The sequence below is a fragment of the Chelmon rostratus genome, chromosome 18 (genome assembly GCF_017976325.1).
Source record: "Chelmon rostratus isolate fCheRos1 chromosome 18, fCheRos1.pri, whole genome shotgun sequence".
Classification (NCBI taxonomy): Eukaryota; Metazoa; Chordata; class Actinopteri; order Chaetodontiformes; family Chaetodontidae; genus Chelmon; species Chelmon rostratus.
Window position 1 is genome coordinate 21,594,631 of NC_055675.1, and position 17,931 is coordinate 21,612,561.

A 17,931-nucleotide genomic window follows, 5' to 3' on the forward strand; every position below is an offset into this window, starting at 1 on the left:
TATCTTAAGATGTTGTCAATATGATCAAGAAAAGCACAAGTGCAGTTTGTGAAAAGAGTTTTTGTGTCGTTTAATATCCGCACTGTCGTCAGTCTCCAGTCGGCTTTCATGTTGAGTCACATTTATTCTGTCAACAAACAGGTTGGTTTCAAAGGCCAGAGATCCAGATTCAAGCAGACCGTTTTCTCATGTGAACTGTCTGCGACCTCCCGGCTGATTAGACGAAGAAAAGAAGAAAAGGTGAAGAATGGTTCTGCTGCCTGGCTTGAGTCTTGTTAATAGATGGGATGTAATAATATTACGATACTGCAAGTCCTGGAAAGCTTCGAAATACAGGCCATGATTTGCAGATCAAAATAATTGTGGAAACTGTAGAAATAGTTGCTTTTTACATCCTGTAAAGATTATAATCTTAAATGATAAGTGTGGTGATGTTTTATATTTCTCCCACAGTTGCCCTGAGCGTGTTTATCGAGACGCGGCAGATCTGCCACCTGTTCAGGCTGTGAAGACTCACCTGAGTCTGAACCTGATCTCAATAAAAACTGAAAAAAAAGGCCCGAACAACTCACTCAGTCTGTTCTGTTAATCTAAAACGAGCATAATAAACTCGTACAGCACAGAAATGCAGCTGAAAGCGCTTTACAGCCAAGAAATGCGGAGCGCCAAGTGCAACGCCAGACCTGACTGCAACGTTCAGAAAGTGGAATGAGAGGAATCTCTCAACTGTCATTTCATTTCTCACGAGAACATCAGATCCAGCTCTGGAGGCTGGGGCTGTGCCAGACTGAGGAGGCGTTTTTATTTTAGGTTTTATATCTTATTCTACAGTGTGCATGATGGCTTTAACCTTGTTTTTAGCCTCCAAACCATATTTGAAACCACAGTGAAAGCGGGGTTACCAGAGTTCACCTTCATTTGTTTTAAAAATGTGAAAATGAGCAGTTGAAGCAGGTGAACGCAGACGTGAGAGCGTCGGTATTATCCCACCTGGCTCCGGCGTTTGTGCTTCTGATGAAGGAATCATCACATGTGACGACCCGACAGGAGCTCCGCTCTGCTTGTTAAGGCTTCAGTGCTCTGCAGCGAGCCCTGCAGCGAGGCTCGGCCCAGCATCGTCACGCTTTCATTAGCGGTTGATTTGGCCGTCGCGTGACATTTAGGCGACCCCGCTGTGCAGCTGAGAGATTATCGGCATCCTCGGGTGTCAGTAATGCGATCCGTCCTGTCGCCAACACATTCCCGTCGACCACAATCTCTCGCCGACCGACGGCCAACTCTGGCAAACAACAGCGAAAGGATTTAAAATATGTTAATATTTTCAACATCAAGCCTTTTCAGTGGGTGTGTTCAGGCGCTTTCTCTGAGGCTGTTGGGGAGTTTGCAGCTGGGCGTCTTTTCAGGAACGTGCAGGAGCTGAACGTGTTTTCAGTGTGATGATTTGTTGCTTTTCGTAGTTTCTTAGACTTTTGTTTTTTTAATTTGTCAGCAGGACAAGAGAAGAGAGGAGTCCTGCAAACCCTCCACCTCACCCTCATGACCTTCATCAGGCCTGGAATGTTTTATTGTTAATAAAGTTTTTGCGAGTAAGAGGACAGTGTGTGGGAGTCCTCTCCTCTCTTGTCCCTGGATATTTCTTCCCTCACGCCTTTCTGCAAGAAACTGAAGGTGTGCACGAGTTAATCTACTCGTGGATCTAGATTAAACAGAAAGAGATGAGCGTGTTGTTCCTGGGGGGTTCCAGTGTCAGAGGTGTTGGCTGGTGAAAACACTGAGGTGTCACATCAGCAGTTAGTTAAGGAGGAGTTTTCCTCCCTGCTGTCGGCGCGAGTGTCGGCCATCTGTCGTCCTGCGTGTCCATCTGAGGACGAACGGGAGTCAGTTTCTCGGGACTTTAATGACCACATGCAGGGCCAGTTGTTTTCTTCTCCCCTGTTCACACCAGCTCAGGCTTTTTGTTGGCCGGCGGACGTCCAGCCTGGCACAACATCTGCCATTTGGTGAAGGTTTCTGTGCCAAAACGAAACCAGATGCAACCATTTCTGCTGGAAAACGAACGATTGTTTTCACTGTGTCAGTTTCCCAGTTCATGGTTTGGTCTTTAAAATGAAAAAGTCTCCAGAGCCCAGGATGACGTCTTCTTCTTCTTTTGTTTAGCCAACAGTCCAAAAGCCAAAGATATTAATTCAGTGTGGTAGAACACCGAGAAAAACATCAAATAATCAACATTTGAGAACCTGGAAATGATAAATTTTCTGCCGATCAGTTAATCAACAAGTCATTTCAGCTGTAGATGCGACACAGTCGACTCAGCACTAAAATAATCTTATTGTGATTATTTGTACAGACGCTGTGATGTGAGTCACAGTTTTAGTGGGAATTTCATTTTGACTGATAAAGGATACAGATGTTTATGATGGGATTGTTCTGTCCCAAACAGACATGTACCCTTCAGTCTGGAGAAGATGATTTCCAGGCCGGGCCGTCTCTGTACCACCACACTGCTTCCTTTACAGTCCGATGTCAGGGCATATTTTACCCTCAGCGAATCACTGCAGCTCCTCTGATCTGGATATTGACCCTGGTCACAGTGATTTCAGTCATGTTTGGTCAATAATTGTTCAGCCCTTTTCTTATAGTTCTGACTTTTAGAGGTGATAACCAGAAGATCTGAACCTCTGCTGTTTTGTAACAGCAGGAAATGTTAACTTGCTTGTTTTCTGGTTAGTCTAACTTGTTTATTTCTAGCTGTTTGTTGTTAGCTGTTGTTAGAGGCTGTGTTCACTAAGAACCGGAGAACCGACAGCTCTTTTCAGAGGGTGTTTGTTGTGTTTCTTATTACATAGGTTACATTAATATTCAAAAACGTGTTTCTAAAACATTAAATCGAGGATTATTTAACCAGAGCTCAGTGTAAAATGATTCGAGATTATTTTGGGGAAGTGAAAGTGTGTATGAAGTGATACATTTGACAGATTCTTTCGTGTCTGAGCTCTTTACAAACCAAACACACCCTGATCCACTCGGCTGAACATTTTGCCCTCTTGTACTGGTCTGTGTCACGTGGTGGATGTTGCTTGATGCTCCTCTATTGATCCAGCAGTGAGAGCTCTTTTATCTCGTCTCCTGCTGCTGCCTTTCACAGAGAGGTCAGGGGTCGCAGTTCAGGGTCGGCCACAGATTGGCGCCACTGGAGCTGGCGGTGTCTCGCTCAGGGTCACGTGAGGTCACAGAGATGGAAGGCGGGATCCCCCCGGTCCAGGACGATCCGAGTCTTACTGGCCAGTTCTGCAGGATGGATTTAGTAAAGGACAGAAATATGAATATAAACACTGGCACTTTTGATGTTAGTTATTTACAGTCAGTTTTATTTTTTAATCAGCACTGAAATGGTTTAAATGTTTATTAAAGTTGAAATTCTGCAGGAAACTGATGCTGATAAATGAAGGTGTTGGATTTTTGGATGTTAGCAGTTTCCATCTGAACTATCAGAGTGTTGAGTTTTATGTATTTGAACTCGAATGCAGTCATTTCTGTTGGCGTTTCCATATTCAGACGTATTCAGTTTTGGCATTTTTCTAAATGACATATTTTTTTCACCGCCTGACAGCAGCTACTTAAAGCCTACACGTTTAGAAATGGAGGGATGGTGGTTGGAGTTTGGCTGTAATTTTGGTCTGAATCTAGACTTTTTTTAACAATGGAACAGTTGATGGTGATGAATGTTGGGGTCAGACCTGGACCCTCTGTGTGCAGGACGGTAGCATTGTGTGTCAGTATAAACCCAGAGCGATCCTGAGGCGAGGTGTGGTGAGGCGGCAGCACGGCGTTCGCTGTCGGGCGTCACTGTGATGGATCAGCAGTAGAGTCAATAAGCGTGTGTTGACTCAGCAGCTCTGTTTGCTGTCAGACTGGATCATCACTGAAACTCAGCTGCTGTTTTCATATCGCCTGCTCTCACTCATATGTGCAGTGTTTGTTATCGTCTTCCTCATGTGCCCTGCTGCACCTACTGCAGGGCAAATTATTCTGATTAAAACTGCCAATAAGCAACCTAAAGAAGTGCTTTGAGAGTCTTTACTCTTTCCCCTCTCAGTGTGCCGTGTCTCCGTCTGTCCCTCAGGTCTGGACGACAGCCTGCAGCAGTACATCCCGTCCTTCCAGCTGCAGCAAGTGGACGGGGAGAAGCTGCTGAGGATGTCCCACCAGGAGCTGCTGTCTCTGGGCGTGACGCGGGTCGGTCACCAGGAGCTGGTGCTGGAGGCCGTGGATCTGCTCTGCGCCCTGGTCAGTAACCCGTCACAAACCTCATGTCAGGGTCAACATTTTTCGCCAGTGTGCTTCAGTACTTCTGTTTGGGATGGTCATGATCTGCGTTTTCTATGCTACAGTTCCCATAATGCTTTGGGAGATGAAAGTCATGAGTAGCATCTTTTTTCTGTCAATCTAGCAGCGTGCAGAGACATTTTCCAGAGAAATACCGTTCCACGACTTGGCTGAGACAGTGTCCACGCACAGATTTATCGAATCCACTGCTCTTTGTTCACTCTTGCTATGATTTACTGGTTTCTCCTTTGTGTTCACTGCAGGATCATTCCAGCTGTACGAGCCGGGCTCACCTGACTCGCATGGTTTAGCAAATAGTCGACAGCAGACAAGCTGCCAGAGCTCTGTGGGTGAAACCTACGGTTCTGTTCACCACATGCTGAGATGTAGACAGTTGTGAACCAAACCCAAACATCTGCATGCTGTTACACCCAAATAAATATTTGAAGCGTCTTCAGCATCTGAATTTTTTAGGCTTACAGAATCCACCTGTAACATCAGTAATCTGCAGTCAGCAGGGTCTCATTACACCAAACCAGCAGTTCTGATCAGTACAAATCACAAACAACACAACAGAGAACAATGGGTTTCATGGTAAATACCAGGCTTGACTGTTTGAGGCAATTTAACTAAATATCAAAGAGCATCAGTAGCTTTCTTAGCAGAAAACGCTTCTTGTCTGTCAACATGTCATGAAGCTGCAGAGCAACAACGCCTCTTCTAAATGTGGGAATTTGTTGAAGTTGCTTCATGCTCGTCACATGGTCTGATAGCAGAGGTTTATACTGGGTCTGGCTCTGATGCCAGAGAATGTGCTGATGTAAATAAAATGCACTCTGTTAAATCCTTATCAGATCTGGCAACCCGCCCGCCCTGCTGCCTTTAATGCTTCTCCCAAAAAAAAAAAAACAAGTGCAGAGAAGTGATTTTTTCACAAAGAATATTTCTGTCAAACACATTAAAACTGTTACTTTCACTGAAAACCAATTGTCTGAAAATCGTTCGGCGTCCGTCCGACAGTTTGATTTATTGAAAGTGAAAAACCGTACAAGACTAAAAAACTGATTATCTGAAAGGACTGAACGTCTGTCATAGATTGTCTGGAACATGAATATCCACATTTCACACTGAAACGTGGCAAAATGTGGTGATAATTTAATTGGCTGTGAAATGACTATATTTTGCCAAAATGACCAAAATTGCACATAAAAAAAAGCAAAGGAGGATTCAGTGTTTTGACCTCAGCTCAGTTTGACCAACATGCACCAGGAGAGCAAAGCGTTTCTTTCAACCAATGAAGTTGTTGTGTGAAACAGTTAAAGTGTTGCAGCGCAGACAGAAGCCCTCAGTCAGCTGTTTATGAGCTCTGACTGTCTGTCACGGTGAAAAGGAGGATTTACAGTCAGCGCTGAGCTTTACTGCTGCGACTGAGCTGAATGGGATCCAGCAGCCCGTTTAAATGGCGCCTGACACTCTGCTGTCGCTGCTGACAAACGGGGAAGATAAAAGGATGCCTGACCACAGCGCTAATGGGGCGCGATGAGTTTGTGTCTGATGCGACTCGGTTTGTTAGACGTAAAGTCGTGACATTATCTCGAAGTAACGCAGATTAACTCCAGCAGCTCTGAAGAGAATCAGAGAGAATAAAGGAACCTCCTCCAGCTCTGTGCTTCAGTGCAGTGGAGGTCAGTGATTCCCAGCTGCTCCCACCTCCAGGTCCACGTTTCATTCAGCCACAGACCACACATTCAGTTTTACTTTCAGCCATTCATGTAGACGGGAACTAGAGCCTCTCCCAGTGCACACTGGTCCACCTGTGGACAGGTCAGAGTTTGCACGTCTGTGGGCTGCGGGAGGGAATCACAGGATGCAAAGGAAACCCACACAGTCGGGTTGAACATCCGAACTCCACACGACACAGTTACTCTGAATAATTACCAAATAGCCTAAAGATTAAAGGCTCAGAAAACATTTTTTCTCACATGAACACAGTATTTTTTCACAATGTTAGCATCTTTGGTTATTTGGCTACAAGAACGCGAGATATCTGGATATCTTAGACTGAGAAACTCATTTCAGGAGTATTTATGTTATTTAAGAAAACTTTTGAAGGCTCGAAGTTTCAGTTTTGTCCTTCTGTTCATACACATTTGTGTTGTGTTGATCCTGGGACTCAGGTTAGAGCCCACCTAAAGGCAGTGACTGTTGATGTTCCCGCACATCAGCAGCAGCTCCAGTGTTTCATGGAGAGTTTTCCTGTAAGACTGAATCTGAAGGTCAAGTGACGTGTTGTGGATATTTTTTGCAGCACGGTTGAGTTTACTGCTCTCTGGTGTGGAGCAGGAAACAGATGTTACCCCTCCCACCTGTCAGAAAGACCCCCCCACCCTTCCCCTGACACACACACACACCATCAAACAGAGTGTACAGCGTGCAGAGGAAGAGCCGTTGCAGCTTTGTTCCAGCAGCAGTTTCCGTTGGCTGTCAGATGATCAGTTTTCCATCTGAGCCTCGTTCAGTGCAGCAGGAGAAACTTTCTCTCCTCGGACTTTTAGCCTCCAAACATCGGTTAGCATCACTGTTCATCAGTGAAGCTGTGAATAAAGCGCAGTTAGCTGAGCGCTACATGAACAGCTACATTAAGGAGCATCCTGGAAAGGCTCAGTGGTTCACAGCGAGGATTTGTGAACACATGATGAAGGAGATTAATACCTGGACTCTGGAACACTTCAGGAAACTGTTGTCAGGAAACACAGTTTGTTTGCAGATGATTCAATCCTGTCTTTATTTACATTTTACAGAGTCAAACTTTTCTGGTGCCAGGGTTGTAATTAAAACTGTGAGCTATAACTCAGGGATCAACTCAAAATCTGATCTCACTGAATGTAAAATGAAGATAGATAGATAGATAGATAGATAGATAGATAGATAGATAGATAGATATAAAAATAGCGAGCAGTAAAAAGATTATATACATAACAATAATAATAAAATAGCCAAATAGTAAACAGTAGTAAAAAGTATTGCACAAAAAAGAATATCAAATGCAAAATGAATATCAAAATAAGAATATCAAAAGCAAAATGGCAGTGAAAATAAAGTGTGTCGTGACTGTAAGAACAAACTATATATAATAAAAGAAAGAAAATAAAATTCTAAAAGAAAATATAATTATATACAATATTATATACAAAACGCATGATCTCATATTTGTGTCATTTTTCAAGCAGAAATGAAACAAAAGCAGAAACATTTGCTGATTCCAGCTTCTCAGATGTCAGGATGTGATGATCATAAACTTCAGTAAAGTGAATATCGTTGGCTTTCAGACTGTTGGTTGATGGTTATGACAGCAATCAAGAAAAGAATCACATTTATCAGTAATCAGTGTTGAAAAGAGTCGTCGTTCTTCAGCTTTTATGCTTTTTTGATGCTTGTGTTTTGAAGATTTGGGTTTTCTTGTCCTGAGCTCATTGGGATTGTTGATAACATTAGTTTTGAAAGATTTGATAATTTTATTCATTGAGCACACAATTCATATAATGAATGTATTTGAACCATGTTTTTTTGTTGTTTTCTTGAACAGAACTATGGTGTGGAGTCAGACAACCTAAAGACTCTGGTGGGGAAGATGAGAGCGGCGCACCACAGCCTGAGCAGCGCCGTGTCGCAGCGCAGGAAGAACCCGGCCTACCACAGCAAAATCTCCCATCAGCCCTCCAACGAATTCCTGACCGCCGTGGTCGAGCTGATCGGAGCCGCCAAGAGTCTGCTGGCCTGGCTGGACAGGTAGACTCACACGTTCAGTGCATACCATACACACAAAGCGAAGCCTCCGTCATCCACACATCATGTTCAAAAGCGTCTTTATGCTGCTGCTGCATCGGAAAGGATAGAATTCCAGCTCTATTAAATATGATAATCATGAACTCAGAGACACATGATGCAGGTTCATACATGAGTCAAGTTTAATCCTCACAGCTGCCATTCAGCTCACTCTAAGCGCCTATTTTGGTTATATGAGGCCTTGAATTTATTTGATTTATTTAAATTACAGCTATTCAAGACGCCCAGTTTCATTGTGAACACGTGAAGCTGCTGTTGAGGGGAAGTGATGTTGTCGGCTGCCACGAGTCTGCATATTGTTTCTGTCGTAGTTGAACTAGTTTGAGCTTCTTCAAGGAGTAGTCGGACATGTTGGGAAGTGAGCCTATTCCCTTTCTTACCGATAGTTAGATGCTCAGATTGAAACCATCCTCATGTGTGCGTGATGAACATGCAGCTACAGCCAGCAGCTGGTTAGCTTAGCTTAGCACAAACACTGACACAGGGGTAAACAGCTAGCTGGGCTTTGTCCAAAAGGATAGGAAACCCACCTACGAGGACCTCTGAAGCTCACTGATTATTATGTTTTATCTTGTTTGTTTAATCTGTACAAAAACCCAAGAGCAAAAACAACACTTAAGCTAAGCCAGGCTAACCTGCTGTAGCTTCATATTCACCGTTCATCAGTTATCAGTCTTCTTATCCAACTCTGAGCCAGAAAGACCTATTAGCCAGACTATAAAATGTTGACCTATTCCTTTAATATCATGTTAGTCATCTACAACAAAAGGATATACAACCACATGAAGATAAAGTGACATTGTGAAAAGAATATCTAAACTAATAAAAATCATATTGGAGCACTGCTCTGTCACCCGGTGGTTTAAATATGAGACAGCTGTTGTTGTTGTTGTGGCTCCTGAATTCGAGCATTTAATTCAGATATTTCCAAACTTATTATTCATTCAGTCATTAGAGAGTTTCAAAGATCCCAGACCAACATTTGCATGTCTTGTTTCTGTTTAATTTGTTTGTATTTAAATCATTTACTGAATGCAAACAATAAACGTAATGCATTAAAGCAATAAATAGGATTGTGCTGGTGAGATTCAAAATAACCCAAACAGGATATAAAGACATTTTATCTAAAAGGGAAAAGACATTAACGTTTCAAATATATCAGTAAAGAAGTGTTTACACGTTCACTTTCTACAGAAACTACCAGGTTTGTGTGATCTGAACGCCTGTGAGAGTTTTATGGTTCGTTCGGTGTGAAAGAGGCAAACAGAAGCGTGTTGAAAAGCACCCTCTCACACACTCTCCCCGTCTCTCGCAGCTATTAGTGACGGTCCTCGTTAACATGTCCGGCGTCCATCAGCTGTCAGTGCGTCTCTCTGTCTGCCGTTTGACTCCTCCAGCTTCTTCTCAGCTTGTGTCGGCTTGAAGAACATTCCAGCTCGCTGCAGCTGTTGCACGCCGCACAGACGCCCATAACACACCTGACATCTGTCGTGTGTCAGATCACCCCGGGCTGAGCTTCACTTTCATTAACTTTGAGTCTGATATCAAGTCCAGATCATTTACAATCTAATTAATGACTGAATAATCAAAGACCAGAAACTGCAGAACCGGTTCAGAAGTGGAATCACCGTCTGGTGGCTGAGAACAAGCTGCAGCTTTTTCTGGCTGCGTGTTCACAACCTGCAGCGTGAAAACACACTGAAAGATGCTGAAATGACACGTCGATTAAATGCATCTTACAGCTGCAGCTTGTTTATGTTTGTACAACTTTTTTTTTTTTTGCTACTTGCTGCAAAAAAAAGAAAGAAAAGTGGATTATATGAATATGATGCACATCAGAGCTGCAACGAGCGATCGATTAGTTGTCTGACTATTAAATTAGTCAGAAAATTCTGATTCCAGCTTCTTAAATGTGGATATTTCCTGGTTTCTTCACATCTCTTTGACAGTAAACTAAACATCTTTGTGTTGTGGACAAAACGTTTGAGGACTGATCGACAATTTTCACCGTCTTCTGACACCAAACAGCTGATCGATTAATAGAGAAAATAATCAGAACCAGAAGAGTTCATGGTTTCACTTCAAGTCACTGTAACTAGACCAGTGTTGTGTCTTTGCAGGACTCCTCTGACGAGCGCCAACGACTTCACCTCCACGAAAAGCAGAATCATCCAGCTGTGTCTGGAGCTCACCTCCACCGTCCAGAAGGTCAGTGCGGCTCAGAGGAGAAAACTCAGGCTGTTTCTCTGGAGATTCGCTGTTTGTTGAGCTTCATCTCTGGCTCAGAGGAGAAAACTCAGGCTGTCTCTCTGGAGATTCGCTGTTTGTTTGCTTCGTCTCTGACTCTGATGCTGAATGAGATGAATCAGAAGTTTTCTGTGTGAAGCTGCTCGTGTTAGAGGGACATCAGAGAAAGAGAGAAGGTCGCGAACTCAAGTTAGTTTATTTTCAGCCTTCGATGATGATGATGAACCAGATAACTTGTGTTTATGTGTACAAAGCCCCTCTGATGATGAATCTCTTTTAGATATCGGCGTTACCAAAACAGACAAGAGCAAGAGGGACTTATTACATTTGAACTTTTAATCTTTTGATTTTGGCCTTAAATTAAATTTCTTTGAATTTAAAACACGTCTTGTGCATCATTTTATACACATTTTCCTAAAATTCAGCCTGACGTATTTTGGTATCTGTGGAGACTTTAAGGAGACTAAGCCACTTCAAGGGCGGTGGGAAATGTCAAATCACTCCCAAATCCTTAATACATTTTAAATCAGCACAAACATATTTTGTTTGTTTCTGCTTGTGTGTTCATGTTTTAGCGTCTTAGCTTCTTGTCTTCGCTGGTTGAACTACTTAGTTTTGACTTTCGAGTTGTCAGATGTGACATGTGACATGTCACCCATCAAACACTGATTACACAAAATACCCTAAATGGTAGCTGCTGAAGCCAATAAGAGCCAAGCTTCTCTTGTTTGAGCAGGTAAACCCTCGCGGTTACACTGTCTGAACGTGGCGGTAACGCACCAGTTTTCAAAGAGACGTTCTTTTTGTTTAGCTTTGCAGGTCATTCAGTGGCCTGCTGTTGTCGGTTTGTAGGGTCTGACAGGTGAGATTTGGTGCGTAGGTTGCAGCAGTCCTGCGTCTGTGCAGCTGGATGTTCTTTGCAGAGCGTCACCCCCCTGCATGTGAGCGCAGCGTTGAGGCGTCGCCCCGCCGCTGTCGTGCAATCATCCTGTCAGCCTGTTTGCAGGGAGCTGTTATTTCGCCGACCACAGGAGGAATCCTGTCAGTGTCTCTGGGAGGCGTTTGCGGTTCCTCCCTCTGGTTTCTCTCTCCTGTAGGCTGTCATTTCTCAAATATTTGTTCTCCCGCTGATTCCTTTCTTCTTCTTTTTTTTCTCCCTTCAGGTTTGTGTTTACTCACAGCTCTTCAGACTTGTGCAAAGGAAAACTGTCTCATTTCTTATCATTTTTAAAACGAGCTTAACCATTTTGTTTCTGGAGTGTGTCTGTATGTTTGTGTGAATGTGATGCGTGCGTGAGTTTGTCCTGATATTCTGACAACATAAACTCTAATGTTCTCATTATATCTCAAAGTCACACATCTCCACAATTGGATAAAACTGTCTATCCCGTACATAACACTTTATATTGAGTGCAGTTTAAAAGTCACAGATCTGTTTTCAAAATCAAAAGTTTCTACATTTTCCTGAGGTGTTTCTGGAACCACCTGCATTAGAATATATTCAGGAGGCTCCCCACAGATTGTACTCATGAAGTGCAGTTTACTTTACTTTACTCAGTTTGTTGGATATTATTTTCTGGGCCTCTGGAGGAAGTTTAAAAACATCTGACAGATCAAGCCAGGACAAACGTCACTTCTGCCCGCCGTCTGTTTTGCAGTCACAGTTGAACATATTCTTCTATCGTGCAGCAGACGGAATAGAATAGTTTATGAATAGTATATCCAGATTATAAGAACAGTGTTTGAGGAGAGACACCTGAACAGCATCTGTGTTGTTAAGTGACTTCCTGGGTTTAAGCTCTGTGACTTGAATGTAAATGATAATAGAGGAGAGGCACAAACTGAAGCAAAGGCTGCAACCTCACATCAAAACGCTGACGTTTTCTTCGTTATTCTAAATGTTGCACTTGGTGTTTTTTGATGTTCACTCAAACCTAAAGTTGTGCTGCCTTGAAACATGTTTGAGCAGAAAAGAGTCTTTGTGGTCAAAGACTTCAATCATGTGACTTTCTTTGCCTCATGTTCGTGGATTATTTGCTGCTCTCAGAGTCTTATCATCTGTTTCTGTTTGTTGTATTATCTCTCTTCAAAATAAAAGCACAAAATCAGAGGAAAGATCTAGAAATGAATCACATCATACTATTTGTTTTAAAAGACTCCTCTTTTCCAAGAATATGTTATTCCCGCCGATGTTTGGACTGTTTTTAGGATTGAACTGTGAGTGTCTTGCAGTGGGACGTCCGTCAGTCTGTCTTTCTGTCTCTTTAATTGCAGGACTGCACTGTTTATGAGATTGAGGAGAAGATTCTGGAAGTGGTGAGTGTTGCTTCTCCTTTTCCATGGTTTGGATGTTTGGAGATGTTAATCGGAAGCGCGCACACACACACACAAAGAAGACTCAGTCAGCCAGGAAAAGGAAATGTATGTGTGTGTGTGTGTGTGTGCGCGTGTGCCTGCAGGTTTGTTTATTCAGCTCAGGAACATCCACTTCCTGTCTTAGATAACACTTTCTGTTGTCTGTCCTGTTGTTCCCAGAATACTGAATCAGCTGGTGTTAAATCACTTTCACTCCTGACGATCAGTTTCTGATGTGACCTCCTGACCTTAGACTCTCCTCTAATGAGACCAAGTTTTATCTTAGCGGCATAAATCAATCCTTCTATCGCTAAAACTACAGTGAGACAGGCTGAGAAGACCCACAGTTTCCTTTAAGATCTTCCTTCAAAAAGCTGCTAGCTTTGCTAAATGATTTTATTCCTTTCACTGTTTGTTATCCGTGTTTTCTGTGACGTTTTTACATTTCTTGTACGGATTAAAAAAAAGCCTTGAGCTTTAGAGGTGCTGGACGGACCCCCTTTGGACAGAACCAGGCTAGCTGCGGTTATGTATGCTAAGCTAAGCTAACCGTCTCCTGGCTTAAGCCTTATATTTACTGTAGAGACATGACAGTGGTGTCTGGCTTCTCATCTAACTCTCGACAAGAAAGTAAATGAGCGTCTGTTGTTTTATCTTCATGTGGAACTGTTCCTTTTAAAGTTACCAATGCCTGTAAAGTTATAGTAAAAAGTCAGTGTACTTACTGGGTTTTAATACATTTAACATGCAAAAATGAACAATGAAAGGTGCTTTGATATGTTGTGCCATGCTTGTCGACAAACCGATCGATCAAAGTCGATATCAATCAACTTTGTTAACTAGTTTTCGTGTACTCCTTGTCGCTCCTTACTGACAGCACTGTCGGTGGCTCAGTGCTGCTACTCACGGCGTTGGTTCAGTTTGTTTGTGCAGGTGGCAAAGAGGGAAACACTGCAAAGACAGATAAAGTAGCAGCGGGAGCCGTGAGAACAAAACGACCCCACGCGGTGAAGGTTAAAGCCGTGCAGTTTGTGGGTGTACGTGTAAAAATGGTTTTACAGTGATTCGATTGTTCTCCGCCTCAGAGGCGAGCATGAAAATGTCTAAACAAGAGGTAAAAATATGCAAAATTCACAAATCAATTCAGGAAGCAGAGAATGAGTTCACTCTCCTGAGGAGCTTGTTCTTCTGCTGGACTTGTAATTTCCTGCTGCTGGTGTGTTTTCCTGATCAGCCCCCAGCATCCCATGACCTCAGCCCCCCCGCTGTGCTTCAGGCCCGAGTGTCTAGTCAGTGTAATGATAATATGAGGCTGTGTTCAGTTAGTGAAGGCTTCCAGGAGGGAAGATCCTTCTGTTCAACAAAACCAGCAACAACACACTGCAACATGTGGAGAGTTTCTGTGGTGCCGCTCTGATCTGTGAGGACTCATCAGAACTGACGGTGGTCATCATGGCAGATAAAAACTGGAATGAGACCAACATTCTGCCATAGACTTCCTCTCTTTGATCAATTAATCTTGCAGGATTCTTTTTATGTGATTTAATTTATAAGTCAGACTTTTAAAAGGTGTTTGGGGTCTCTGTGAGTTTTACTTAGTGTACAAATAAAGGTGCAGACGTTCAGTTTCACAGAAGCCACAGATGAAGCAGCGTAGTGTGTCTGACGAGTTTTATTCAAGTAATGTCAAGCATGTTTTTTACATGTAGCCTCAATATTATTAAATCTGCTGATTGTTTCATTCATCATTTAGTCTAAAAAACATAAGAAGAAAGTGTGAAAATGCCCTTCAGTATAATCTGGAACCATCTGATATTTGGGAATTTTGCTTGAAAACATGCCCTAAATGATGGATTAGTCATTAAAATAGATGCTGATTATTTTTTGTAACTCACTTCAATCAACTCTGTGTAGAACTTTATTTTATTTTGAAATTAATCTGTTGATGCTGAGTTGTTTTTATATTTTCTCGTGTGTGTTTCAGTCCAGAGCTCTGAACAGCATCTGTGAGAAGACAGTCCAGGCGACCTCTGACCCCTTAAAGAGTGACTTGGCCTGCCTGGAGGAGGTGCACATCACCAACATCAAGCCCGGCGAAGGACTGGTGAGCTCGGAAAATCAGATACAACAGCACGAACAAAAGGACAGGATTCATATAGAGGACACGCATCATCATTTATATTCAGACCATATCAGTGGGACATCACTGTCACATAAATGCCGAGTGCAGTAAAAAGAAAGCCCACAATTTAACCCGACTTCCCCTGAGGAACACTGGCAGGTATTTTAGTGCTGCGCCATGAACCACAATCAGCACAGTGTCAAAAACAGGAACAGATGCAGCTCCCAAAAGAAAACCCCACAACCACCGATGCAGGAGGAGAAACCACAGGAGGCTATTTATGTAGAGGACTCACATATACGTTCTCTTCCAGGGTATATACATCAAATCCACCTACGACGGGCTTCACGTCATCACAGGGACAACAGAGAATGTGAGTGTGCTGCTGGTCTTTATCACAGCTGCTGTGTGATTAAAACGCTGCTTCCAGACTTTCAGAGCGTCATGTTTCAGGTTGAATCACACGACTGGCGAAACAGCAGAAGAGATGTTGTGTTCGGACTCATGTTGACACTCAGTTTATTTTGTGTTTGATGAGTCTCTTCAGTTGACTTTCCAATGAGAGAAACACTGATTCTGCTCCTCAGTCTCCTGCAGATAAAACCCAGAGGATTCATGCTGGAGATGAAGTCATTCAGGTCAACAAGCAGACAGTGGTGAGTCAAAAGTCCACTGTGAAGAAATATTTTGGGAAATACTCGCTTTCTTGCTGAGTGTTGGAAGAGAAGATTGATACCACTCACATGTCTGTATGCTAAATACGAAGCTACAGCCAGGAGGCGTTATCTTGGCTTAGCTTACAGATTGGAAACGGCTGCCCGGCACCACATCAATGTGAATGTCTGTCTGCAGTCTGTCTGCCTGCAGGCCTCTGGATCACGAAGCCACGACGAGTTTTCAGCTCGTCGTGGCTTCGTGATGATGAATAAAGGTTGAAGACTCCCAGCATATGAGCATTTTTCTGTCAAATATGAGATGTGTTTCAGTTTGATCAATGAGCACAGAACAGAGAATTCAGTGGTCTTTAGAGAGCAACTAGAATTACATTTAAAGGCTTGAGTCCTGGCAGCGCCCTCTGCAGGCTGCAGTGTTCATGACTGCTCAGAGTTCTGCTCTGTGATTGGTCCAGGTGGGCTGGCAGTTGAAGCACCTGGTGGAGAAGCTGAGGGCGGAGTCGGGAGGCGTCGTCATGGTGGTGAAGAAGAGGCCGACGGGAACGGCCGGCGGCTTTGCGCCCGCCCCGCTGAAAAACCTGCGCTGGAGGCCGCCGCGCGTGCAGGTGAGCTGCACGTCAGTACGACAGGTGTGAACATCGACCCGCTGACGTGCCTTTGAGCAAGATGCCGAAAGTTTCTTCTCTCCTCCTGATTCATTTCTTTACCTTTCGTAACAGAAGCACTAGAAGCACTACTCAAAAAAACATCCGTCAGCTGCTTCTCTTTTTGTTTAAAGCACCGAGTTTCACATGTTTCTGAATATCCGGGTTTATTTTCAAACAGCAGAATTGAGGAACTGAGTGCTGTTTGTCAGCCAGCACTGAGTTTCTGATGTCTGCAGCGTCTCAGCAGCATTTGAATGCACCACACAGATGCAACTTTCAATGTGTCTTCCTTTCTTTCTTTCTTCACTCCCAACATAATCACGTGGACTGTGGCCCCAAGGTGCTGGCTCTCAGTATGATGCGCTCAGCTCAGGCCTAGCAGCACGAGCGGATAGCAGACGCAGCAACACTTTAAACACAGGCAGCGGCAGAGAGAACAGCTCCATTTGTTGGCTTTAGCTCACTAAAAATCAGATCAAATGACCAGATCAAATCAGATCATTTTGAATCCTCAGACTTGGTGAAAAGAATTCTGGGGAAATGACACAGTGCCTTTGAGCCAGGCTCTGAACCCCCAGCAGCTGTCTCAGGATCCCTCCGCTGCTTCCTCCGTCTGTCGTCGTAGCTTTCAGTGACGCTGTTTCTGTTGGTGAGGAACGAAGCAGCAAACACAGCAGCCACCCAGTCTGCAGCTCGCTGAGGTGTGTGGGGTGAACAATGGATCCTTTCTTCCCTTTTCCTGGAAAAAAAAGGGATAGGAAACACTCCAAACATCAGGCTGTGTTCATGTCAGACATCTTTGGAGGGTGACTCATTCGTTACTCCACAATGTGACAATTATGAATTCACCAGCCGCCTTCAGGGGTTTTGTGTTGACGGAGGTCCAGGATGTGTGTGTTGAGGGAAGATAGGCTTCCACCGGCCGATGCGTTCACCCTCTAATCTCGGCTATCAAAACAGATCTGAAGTCAGTCTGCCTTTTCCTCACCGTCACCCCTACCATTCAGCTCAAAGGTCATCTTGAATCAACGCATCCATAACGGATGATTTTCACCACTGGAACAATTACTGTGTGTTAAGGGTAGTTTATGGTTCATCAGTTAGTCCTCTGGCAGAACATTCTGACATGTGACAGATCAAATGACATATAATCAATCACTGCACACCTAAAAATGCTAACATGTAAGCAGAGTCTAGTGTGTTTTGCTGGAACAACATTTGACGCAGATGAAGCAGAGAACGAGCTGAGTGAGAGTTCCTGTGTGGAGATGAGGAAGGAAACAGAACAGCCTCGACTGCTGTTTCTCCTCTCGAGCTGGAGCGTCTTACTGTTGTTTCACGATAAACGGCCTCTGCCGTGTGACACACATGGTGTTTAAAGCTCAACAGAAGCATCAGTCAGACGTAGTTACAGCAGGGAAATGTGTCCAAGCGAACACTTTAGTTTCCGTAATTAAAGTCTCTCTTTCTCTCGTGTCCAGACCTCTCAGGGAGCTCCGGCTCTCTACAGATCTCGAGAGACGGAAACCTCGGATGCTCCTGGGAACAGAGGGAAGGCGGCCATATTGGATTTTTACGTCCCCCCTCCCCCCGCAGCACCTTACGTTCCGCTGTGAGTACCACACTGATTCCACTCTGGTTACAGCGTCATCGTCCTGTGAAGCAGAAGCGCTGCAGCGGGTCGATAAATCTGCAGAATGAAGTGAATAATCAC

At 43.7% G+C, this 17,931-nt stretch overlaps 1 protein-coding gene across 1 annotated transcript in view; it reads left to right on the top strand.

Annotated features, from left to right (window-relative positions):
- The window catches only part of cnksr3 (cnksr family member 3), a 42,708-nt gene that overhangs the window by 9,346 nt on the left and 15,431 nt on the right, over positions 1-17,931 (top strand). The window contains exons 2-10 of the mRNA XM_041959405.1: positions 4,124-4,287; positions 7,913-8,115; positions 10,293-10,380; positions 12,694-12,735; positions 14,759-14,878; positions 15,210-15,269; positions 15,484-15,552; positions 16,026-16,175; positions 17,699-17,829. Coding sequence (XP_041815339.1) covers positions 4,124-4,287; positions 7,913-8,115; positions 10,293-10,380; positions 12,694-12,735; positions 14,759-14,878; positions 15,210-15,269; positions 15,484-15,552; positions 16,026-16,175; positions 17,699-17,829 — 1,027 coding nt within the window. The remainder of the gene's footprint in view (positions 1-4,123; positions 4,288-7,912; positions 8,116-10,292; positions 10,381-12,693; positions 12,736-14,758; positions 14,879-15,209; positions 15,270-15,483; positions 15,553-16,025; positions 16,176-17,698; positions 17,830-17,931) is intronic.